The sequence below is a fragment of the Etheostoma cragini genome, chromosome 5 (genome assembly GCF_013103735.1).
Source record: "Etheostoma cragini isolate CJK2018 chromosome 5, CSU_Ecrag_1.0, whole genome shotgun sequence".
NCBI lineage: Eukaryota > Metazoa > Chordata > Actinopteri > Perciformes > Percidae > Etheostoma > Etheostoma cragini.
In genome coordinates, this window is record NC_048411.1 from 13,295,323 (window position 1) to 13,305,215 (window position 9,893).

Here is a 9,893-nt window from a genome sequence, read left to right on the forward strand (position 1 = left end):
ATATCTTAAAGAGAGCAAAGCATGCTAACAATGCTTCCAATTGATGTACATCAGGAAAGACATTTGGAAAGAAATTAATACAGAATATGTAAAATACAGCCGATTAATATTTTATCCTATGAACTAATCTCTATAGTTCAGTATCCGTTTTTCTAGTTATTTAAATTGAAGTTCTTATTTTACGAGAAGTCCTTAAAGGCGGCACACGCCTGGTTGAAAAAACAGTAGGTGGGATTTCAGAGGTTAGGGTGTACGCAATGTACACGGATATAGAACCTGAGCGGACAGTCTGTAAAGAGGCTTAAAGAAATAAATCATAGATGTTAAAGTGAAGCTACAACAACGTCAATTTTTTAACAAGTATGTCAGCTTTTTACGATTTCATTTAAGCTGACAGTGCCGGATTTCACGACTAAAACAACCCACCCAGTCCTGTCCCCCAGAATGGATGCTGCTCCGGGATAAATTGAATCATGTGTTTAGCCGTGTACCTGTCGCTTCTGCTGGTGTTCTCGTATCACCAGCAGGTCACGTCGGGCTCCCATGTCCTCAGGAACCAGCCTGGAGTCGGAATATCTAAAAACAACACACTACCCACGATGTTTCAGAACAACAACGATGAGGTCGGTATGATTAGTATACTAGCTTCCTAGCTAGCTAATTAACACGTTAACTGTCAGTAGTTTGAAATTTGGCTAATAGATTCGCGCGCGCGGGTGTGAGAGAGAGAGTGTGATTGTGTGCGTGTGCGCGCGCGCACACTGTTTAAATGTAAGCAGAGTTCCAGTCTCCAGGGTGTTGTCAGCAGGTTTAACCTGCTGTCACGTGATTACTAGAAGACCAGTCGTGCTCTAAGCGATGTCACGCATGTTTTAGGCGACAACATATGTTGTCACATACAGCAAACATCTCCTCTCTGTCCGCGAGCTGCCTGTCCCCAGAACACACTGTTAAAAATAAACGGTGTCTGTAGACAACCCAGGGTCCTAAAACGGCAACAAAAATATACTGTGCCCACCTGCACAACGAAGCATACCCAAACAGTGTTCCAGCCATACCCGTTAATATTAATTTACAGTGGTTCCAGACAATAACCGAATAACCGAAGCTGGGGGGCTTAGTTCTTGGAAGTACAGAAGGGACACTGAGGCCTTATGATTGATGGTGTGGTACTCTACTCTATATTTTACATTCTCCCCCCTTCCTGTTTGTAAATGTAAACATTAGAACCACCTCTAGGCCTGAGGAAGTCCACAATACTAATGCAAACTATAACTCCAATAATGGATCAAAGCTGAAGGTTGTTATCTTTACAAACGTAGAATGTATATGTCTGAACTGTTGTATATGATTGCATTATATTTTACAGGTGTAATATTTTACAAGTGTTATTAGTGTGCTTACTTGCTACATATCCCTTAATATTTTATGTTTGAATCATTACAGCCAATTACCAGCATAGCAGTACTGTTTGTTTTTTTGGCTTCTGGGAAATATTGCAAAGCTGATTGACACAACAAAAGACACATACACAATGAGAAAAGAGGAAAATGGGGTTCAGTAGGTACCCACTGCACACTCACAGTGACAACTTTAACAACACTTAGAATTTATGAAACATGAACAAGTACGTATAATTCACTATGATTATGAGCAAGAGATGAATGGATGTAATTTGAGGCATTTAGACAAGTAAGTAGAAAAACTGATGTGTGTTTGTGTGTGTGTGTGTGTGTGTGTGTGTGTGTGTGTGTGTGTGTGTGTGTGTGTGTATATATGTGTGTGTATTCAGTGTGACCTTGTGATGAACCTCAGTGCTGCAGACCGCTGTGCGTTTGTGAAGAACACACCAGACTGTGACATGGAAGATGGCTTCATCAACTACCTTCAAGTGGCCTTCTGTCTGCTTCCTCCTAACCTCACACCTCTCACCATTACTCTCTGTGTAAGACCTGTGTGTGTGTGTGTGTGTGTGTAAGGGGGGGGGGGGGGGGGGGGGGGGGGGGGGGGGGGGGGGGGGGGGGGGGGTGTGGACAGCATGTAACTGCAGCTCAGCACCAGCTGATCTTTTGAGGAAGATGACTTTGCTGTGGTAGTATTAGGAACGATGAAATTTCAGATGCAGTCATTTCACTTTTTGCTAAATAATGGATTTTTGGTGAGAAAGTACAATCTTCCTGAATTTCCCGCTTTGCAACATAACAACTAGAAAGTACAATCTTCCTGAATTTCCCGCTTTGCAACATAACAACTCAAACTGTCACATTTAAAATACCATTAGGCACATTGTTGGGGGGGAGGAGTAAAAGTGAGATTTTGAAAAATCCATCAATGAAAATCAGTGTAAAAAATAAGTGGTAATGCTACAGATTAGGAACAATAGTCCAACAAGGCCATGTTTAACAAGGTCTACTTAGTTCTTGTTTGTAGAGCATTTGTCTGCGTACGACAGACTCAAGCAGCACTTTGGTCTCCTCTGTGTGTTAAGATAACTGATCGGCCCTTAACTTTCTTCTGCTTCTCCACAGATTATATGGCTGATCTTTTTGTTTATCATTCTCGGACTCGCGGCGTCTAAGTTGTAAGTTACTCTCATGTTGCCAGTGTCAATATGTGTGTCCCCTTTACAGTATGTGTCATGCCAGCAAGCTTAAATCATTCATTGTTTATTAACTGGTTTCAGCAATGGAGAGTGTAACACCATATAACAAGCCCACATGTGCAGACTACACACACGTTAATTCCCTCAGTGCAGTCACATGATGATGAGTCACATGACTGTAGGAAGTTTTCCATAATCGTTTCACTTGAGTTGTAAGATTGTGAGATTGCCTCAAAGGAAGGACAGTTTGTACTGTTGTTTTACCCCAACCACCCACCTCACTTCACATACTGAACACAAGTTCACAAGTTCAGTAGCGTCCCTACCTTGCTCTTTCTTCAAAACAAAACACATTTCTAATGAGCAAACTAATTTCTTCTTTTCACTGTTTCTCCCCAGTTTCTGTCCCAACCTGTCAGCCATCTCCACCAGTCTGCACCTCACTCACAACGTGGCCGTATCCTTTATCTACATCCTCTTTATTCCCTCACACGGTCTCACTTTGTCATATTTATGTACAATCTGTACAAAGTGATCAGACTGATGATTCACCAGCACAGATCTTCTCTCTGAGGAGATTTTGCCGTTTCTCTTTCTACTTTTTAGGATTTTGTTGATGTTGTTAAAAGATTTTTTTTTAATGAAGAATATGTTCCTTGACTGGTGTTTGTGCTGAGGGTGTGACGTTTCTGGCACTTGGTAATGGAGCTCCGGATGTCTTCAGTGCCATGGCAGCTTTCTCTCACCCACACACCGCTGGGCTGGCTGTTGGAGCCTTATTTGGTGGGCATAGTCTCACTCACACACACACACACACACACACACACACACACACACACACACACACACACACACATGCACATCATCAACAACAACTCAAGCTTTTTATTATGAAAACCTGGTTAAATCTCGTTCCCTCTCCCTTACAGGAGCTGGTATATTTGTCACCACGGTAGTTGCTGGCAGCGTGGCCCTGGTCAAGCCTTTCGCTGTGGCCTCCCGTCCATTTCTGCGTGATGTTATCTTTTACATGGCGGCAGTGTTTTGGACTTTCCTTATGTTGTACAGAGGAACCACGACACTGGGAGAGACACTGGGTACACTCACACTCACACTCACACTCACACTCACTCATTTACCGACCGCCACAGTTTGTCTAGAGGAACATCAAAGAGTTAATGGGGGAAAATTAAACCTATGGTTTTAACTGAAAATACGACCTGGACTTTCATTGGTTAAACAAATTTAAAATAGTGTGTCAGTTATTCAACCCGTGCCAAAGCACCTTAGGGGCGAACGCTTAGCTCGACAGGGCCTTTTAGGGAGGCATTGTAATGAGGTATTTTCTTTGTATATTGGTTAAAAACAAGTCTTTAGTATGATTAGGCTGTATTCTAAATAATAATGTACCACAACATACTTCAGTAACATTGCTAGACTAGTTAAATATCTTTGCTTCAGAGTAATTTCTTCCTTTGGTTTGTTTTAGTTACTTGTTAGTACTATAAACATTCCTTTCAAAGTTGACTATCTTTTCACTCATATGGAAATCATTAACCCTTTGTATTGACTCATCAGCAGTGATTTGATTTGAACAGAACCTGATTCAAGTCACAGGTCATTAGATACTACACACTTCACCTTTTTTTTAAAGTTTTATATAAATCAAAAATCTTTATAGTTTTTATAAGTTGGCATTTATCCCATGATTATTCATCTAAACAATCTCTTTCAGTACTTTAAAAAGTTGGAGATTTTTGCAGGGTGGGGTGTGTCTGAGCTCTGCCAACATCTGCCGTCTCAGCAATATTCTGACTGAAAACATGAATGCAGTTCAAAGAATCACTCATCCATACTTTTCTGTGAATCACCCACTCTCTGGTGGCATTTTATATATTCCAAACAAGCAGTAGACTGTAAATACAATATGCTGTGTGTGCATTTCTTTTCAATAGCGATTTTATTTAAATATTCCACTATTTTCACGCACACTGACATTTTTTTAGCTTCACTTCTGTTTCATTTTCCTATTTCTAGGATACTTGGGCCTCTATGTGGTGTATGTGTTGACTGTTATCATCAGCGCGTACATCTACAACCGGCAGAAACATTCAATGAATGTTGCACCTATTCCAGGTTGAAACACTAATTCATACACACAGACCAATTAAAAATCTGTTTAGACAATTGCCAGAAATTTTTTTTTTTGTCTTTGCAGAAGAGTTTAACTCATCTGACTCGTCTGATGATGAAGTTCCCTGCCTGACTGGAGGGACCATCCAACAGGAGTATGGTAGGATGTAGCACCCTTTTATCAACCACAATATAAGTTAATACACACCCGGATTTTTCTGCATGATCAGTTACACAACGTGTGTGTGTGTGTGTGTATGTGTGTGTGTGTTTCAGAGTCAGAGTACAGGCCGCTTCTTCCTTACTCTGAGTCCACGATTAAGATCCTGCTGAGCTCCCTGAACCCAGTGGACAACAGGAAGTGGAGGAGGAAATCATGGAGCTGGAGAGTCTTCAAAGTACTAAAGGTGTGTGTGTGTGTGCGTGTGTGTGTCAGATACAAGGTGACGTGTAAACAGCTCAATAAATCTGGATGGTACACCCAGTTGAAGAGTGAAAAGCTATTTAAAACTGTCCTGCACCCATCAGACACCTCTAGAGGTCCTGCTGCTGCTCTGCATCCCTGTGGTCGACCCTGATAAAGAAGACAGGAACTGGAGGCGCCCACTCAACTGCCTTCATCTGATCACTGCTCCTCTGCTGTGTGCGCTTACTTTCCAGTCTGGAGTATGTAAGTGCAACATGACATGCTGTATCACCCATAATAACAGTAAATATGTTGTTAAATCGATACCCAATATTATTTACTTTAAATATACTTAATTTCCTTTTAATAATTTCTAGATGGAGATTATATGATCCAAGGACAGTTTCCCCTCTGGTTGCTGATTCTTCTGCTGGGACTTTTCCTGTCTGCTATTGTCTTCTGCAGCACCACTAATGACAGTCCTCCCAAATATCACCCAGTAAGTATTGACAGAGATGAAAAAGGAACCAATATTATCAGGAATATACAGGATATGCACTTTTTTTTTTGGGGGGGGTGGGGAGAGAAGTGCCACATTCAGGTTTTGTACACGTATCAAAGAATGTTATCATGTATTACTGTATTGTATTACTAAATGCTGACATCAGAACATGTTCACCATCCTAGTTTAGTGTGTTAGCATGCTAACATTAACTAATTATCCCTTACCTTAAAGTACAGCTAAGGCTTATGAAAATGTCATTAGTTTTGCAGTTATTTGATCATAAAACAAAGTACTAGACCAAACAAATGTGGCGCTAGATGATTAGTTAGGCAATCAATAAAGTCAACAGGATTCAACATCTGGGAAACTACAAAATGTTATGCCAATCCATCTTGCAGTCATTGATATATTTTACATAATAGGAGAACACGTTGAACTAAGTTTAAAGTCAGAATTCTGAGAAAAAAGTCAGAACTCAAATACATTTTCACCAGTGGCCCAAATCCTTTTCCGTAGATGGCGGTGCTAGAGGATCACCAAAGTCAGTAAACTTCATCCTCTGGCCACCAGCCACATCTGTTCAATTACAGCTCAAGGCTATCCATCCAATAGCTGTGAAGATATTTAAGTCTGGAGCAAAGTGTTCGACTGACCCGTTGACTTTGCCTCCCTGGAAAAAAAAATATACAGCAACAATGTTATCACAATAAATTTATCATTAGATACATGGCTTTTTTCACCAGATTGGATAAATATATTTTATGTTCAAATTAGTTTTCTTGCGTATGTGCGTGCTATTCTTCTAAGGTTGTCTTTTTCCCTGTCCAGCTGTTTGCTCTGTTGGGCTTCGTTGCGAGTGCTGCGTTGATCAGTGTGACGGCCTCTGAAGTGGTCAGTCTTCTGCACATGCTTGGTGTGGTGCTGAGTCTCAGCAACACTGTGCTGGGGCTGACTCTGTTGGCCTGGGGCAACAGCATAGGAGGTGATATTTGTGAACCTATTTCAAAACATATACAAAAACTATGCTTGAACTTACAAATCTTATCACATGATTTGTACGCTCCTCTCTTTTTCAGATTGTTTCTCTGACATCACCATCGCCCGGCAGGGTTACCCACGGATGGCCATATCTGCCTGTTTTGGAGGCATCATTTTCAGTATCCTTATTTTTTTTTTTTATAGGAGCATGTGTTGGTATAAAAAAATAACTTATGGACATGTATAGCAGTGGCTGTTAATGACTGCATCCTTGACTGCATTTCCCTCAGACATGCTGTTTGGAGTGGGTTTAGGATGTCTGGTACAGATGGTTAATTCACATTCTTATGTGCAGGTGATCTTCTACTCAAACACACAGATCAAGAGTTTATGATTCTGGTCAAATGTTAAGAGAAATCTAAGTGACAGATACACAAAAAAATGTATGATGTTTTTGTTTTTTTCCTCTTTCTCCTCAGTTTGATACAGAGGGTTTGTTGACGTGGATTCTTGCAGGATCTCTGGGTGTGTCTTTGGTCCTGTCCTTCGTCATTGTTCCCCTGTGCCGGTTCCACTTGGGTCGGGCATACGGGTTTTTTCTCATCGTCTTCTATGCCATCTTTCTTCTCATTGCACTACTTACAGAGTTTGGGAAGATCCACATTGTGTAGATCTGACACTCAGGCCAGTTTAAAATGAGAGATGTCCTCCCGTAATGCAACATGACACACTTGAACAGAATTACACCCTCTTCTACACATCATATTAATGCACTATTTAGAATGGACAGGACATTTTGTGGCCTTGCCTTCTACCCAGAGCCACCTGAAACCAAGAAGGCAAATGAATGACAAACTGACAAAATGTTCTGCTCAGGGAGAGCTGTAACTTATCACACTGTGCCTTTATTCAACTTGTTTGTGCTAACTGGAGCTCTGATGGCACTTGGTGAGTCCACAGGGAGAGCACATGTTGTTCTTTAGAACATTGTGAATGAATTGAATGTACTGTAAATCAAAAATGTTAAAATAACCTTGTACAAAGCTGTTTTGGAACATTAAATAATTTTGGTATTTGTTTTTACAGTTCGTATTAATGCTATGCTGGTCCGTGTTAAATTATACATTATAGTGTGTATATAACGTAAGCAGTATGATAGTACAGCAAAAATACATGAATGCACTTGACAATTTGAGCAGTTTATTAAAATACCTTCTTAGCTAACTCAAATACATCACAGAATAAGAAGCTATATAAAAGTTAAATACTTTGAGTCTGTTGAGACATTAGTTAGGAGATACACCGTTGGGTTGAGCTTTGAGCTAAAAGGAGTGTAAGTGTTTGTACTTTGGGTCTTTAGAGAACTTAGATGTAGTGTCTGTGGTAATACAGGTCAGACGAGCCATTTAACTAAGGCATCAGTTTTAAGTACTACATGGTTTACAAGAGGTCACAAAAGGCCTACAGCAGAATACGTACACAACATACTGCAGTAGTACGGGTTTGCTGGTAATATTTGCTGGAGTCTTTGAAAAGGCCTAACAAGGGCGACGCTCCCACCTCACTGGTCGAGCAACAGACCTGCATTGCTGTCTTGTCTGTAGTGACTGCTCTGAGAAGGAGTCATCTTTAACTCGTCTCACTTTCACATCAGTCCCAAAGGAGGCCCCGGAATAGTTTCCCACTGTGGCAAACAGTGGGTGAGTGTGGGGAAACTGGAGAACAGCTGGCGTGATGGGGGTTTTCTTTCCATTTAAAAAAGCTGAGATGGTGGCGGGGTATGTACTGCTTTCAAACTGTGCATTAGTTGACTCTGTGAAGTCCAGTCTGTGCATTGAGCTGAGGCTCTGGGAAGGGAGATGGGTCAGAGACGGGACTGTCCAGCTCCCGCTCCAGGCTTTGGTCTGGCTCAGGCAGATTTTCCCTTGAATACTCTGCATACCACTCGTGCTGAAACAAAATGCACAGAAGTAGGTTACAACGGTCCAACTACTGCCACGGTATTCAGGATTATTTCTTCCGTTTCTTACCTGTATCTCCTCCTCGTACATTTTCATGCTGAGGTCACTCTTCGTCCTGGACCTGCGACCTAGGTACACCAGAGACGAGTGCTGTACACACCAAAGCAGGAGGGAAAGCTGGTTAGTCGGAAGTCATGTGATAAGAAGAGCACTAAATGAGGTGTGTGTGTGTTTTCTCACCCCTCCCCTGTCCATAGTTTGTAGGACTCCCTGCAGAGAGCTGAGGGAGGACAGTCCTGGGCAAGTCTGTTTGTACAGCTCCAGCGTGGCCAGAGCTTCATCACGACTCACCTCTACTTCGAAAACTATCCCATTCTCATCTAGAGCATGTGCACACACAGACATTAAAATGACTCTCTGAACACTAATTCACACTTCACCCAGTCCTTTCACACAAGTATTCAAATATGCATTTCATATGATGATGTGTGTAAGAAATACGGCAAATATTCAAAATTACATGAAGGCTTTTGTTTCTAAAGACACTTCCAAACACACTCTCACCCTCTGGGTTCTCCACTGGTTCCCGGTTTTTGCGGCTGTAGTTCATGCGGAACACAAACGCATCCAGAATGAACGCCACAATGATGGTCATCACCACCTGGATACATAAAATGTCACAAGCATACATACATGGTCACATTAAAGCATAAGAAAATTGAATTTCCCAAGAAGGATTACTAAAATATACATTAGTGGACAAAAGCAGAAATCCATTACATACTGTACTTCCACACACACATTACAAACACATGACTGCATAGGCCTCACCATTGTAACTATGTAAAATGTCATGAAGTAGAGCCTGCTCCAGTGGGTTGTCATAGAAGTGACTCCTTCCTGTAGGAGAGTGAACACGGCGGCAGTGAAACAGCGACATCCACTGATCAATGTCAAGACTGCAGAGTGATGACGGATGAGAGACCACAGATAAATGGCTTAAACTTACCATGGTAATGTACCAGTTATTGACCACAGTCAGTTCAAACAGAGTCACTGGAGAAAATAGAAAGAAGAAGCAATGATTTAAATAAAAAAACAGAAAAATTAACAGATTTAGAGAAATAGCGGCTGTAATAAATAGATAAATAACAATACAATTGTTATCAAAAACATATATATATATATATATATATATATATATATACACACACACACACACACACACACACAAACCCGATTCCAAAAAAGTTGGGACACTGTACAAATTGTGAGTAAAAAAGGAATGGAATAATTTAGAAATCTCAT

The 9,893-nt window shown here is 41.0% G+C and overlaps 2 protein-coding genes across 4 annotated transcripts in view; one reads left to right on the forward strand and one right to left on the reverse strand.

Annotated features, from left to right (window-relative positions):
- The first annotated feature begins 247 nt into the window (after positions 1 to 247).
- slc8b1 (solute carrier family 8 member B1) lies at positions 248 to 7,811 on the forward strand. Of its 2 annotated transcripts, none has more exons than XM_034871783.1 (15): positions 248 to 623; positions 1,793 to 1,945; positions 2,529 to 2,581; positions 3,002 to 3,059; positions 3,280 to 3,385; positions 3,532 to 3,699; positions 4,640 to 4,738; positions 4,821 to 4,895; positions 5,012 to 5,142; positions 5,264 to 5,405; positions 5,519 to 5,640; positions 6,475 to 6,628; positions 6,723 to 6,803; positions 6,915 to 6,979; positions 7,104 to 7,811. In XM_034871783.1, the coding sequence occupies exons 1-15, from the start codon at positions 474 to 476 to the stop codon at positions 7,293 to 7,295; spliced, it is 1,749 nt and encodes a 582-aa protein (XP_034727674.1). In that variant the 5' UTR covers positions 248 to 473; the 3' UTR covers positions 7,296 to 7,811. The 2 variants fall into 2 exon arrangements, with proteins under 2 accessions (XP_034727674.1, XP_034727675.1); XM_034871784.1 differs by having other exon boundaries at positions 4,824 to 4,895.
- The window catches only part of tpcn1 (two pore segment channel 1), an 11,991-nt gene continuing 9,805 nt past the window's right edge, over positions 7,708 to 9,893 (reverse strand). For both annotated transcript variants that reach the window (XM_034871782.1, XM_034871781.1), the window contains exons 21-26: positions 9,595 to 9,641; positions 9,417 to 9,485; positions 9,150 to 9,246; positions 8,826 to 8,965; positions 8,655 to 8,735; positions 7,708 to 8,574 (exon numbers count right to left, since the gene is read on the reverse strand). In XM_034871782.1, coding sequence (XP_034727673.1) covers positions 8,428 to 8,574; positions 8,655 to 8,735; positions 8,826 to 8,965; positions 9,150 to 9,246; positions 9,417 to 9,485; positions 9,595 to 9,641 — 581 coding nt within the window. In that variant the 3' untranslated portion in view covers positions 7,708 to 8,427. The remainder of the gene's footprint in view (positions 8,575 to 8,654; positions 8,736 to 8,825; positions 8,966 to 9,149; positions 9,247 to 9,416; positions 9,486 to 9,594; positions 9,642 to 9,893) is intronic.

What these genes read in the sequence shown, in the direction of transcription:
- slc8b1 (XM_034871783.1), top strand. Translation starts at nt 474, where the DNA reads ATGTGTTTAGCCGTGTACCTGTCGCTTCTGCTGGTGTTCTCGTATCAC. An exon ending in CTCTCACCATTACTCTCTGT is followed by an intron (nt 1,946 to 2,528) that starts GTAAGACCTGTG and finishes GCTTCTCCACAG; the next exon opens with ATTATATGGCTGATCTTTTT. An exon ending in GAGTCTTCAAAGTACTAAAG is followed by an intron (nt 5,143 to 5,263) that starts GTGTGTGTGTGT and finishes TGCACCCATCAG; the next exon opens with ACACCTCTAGAGGTCCTGCT.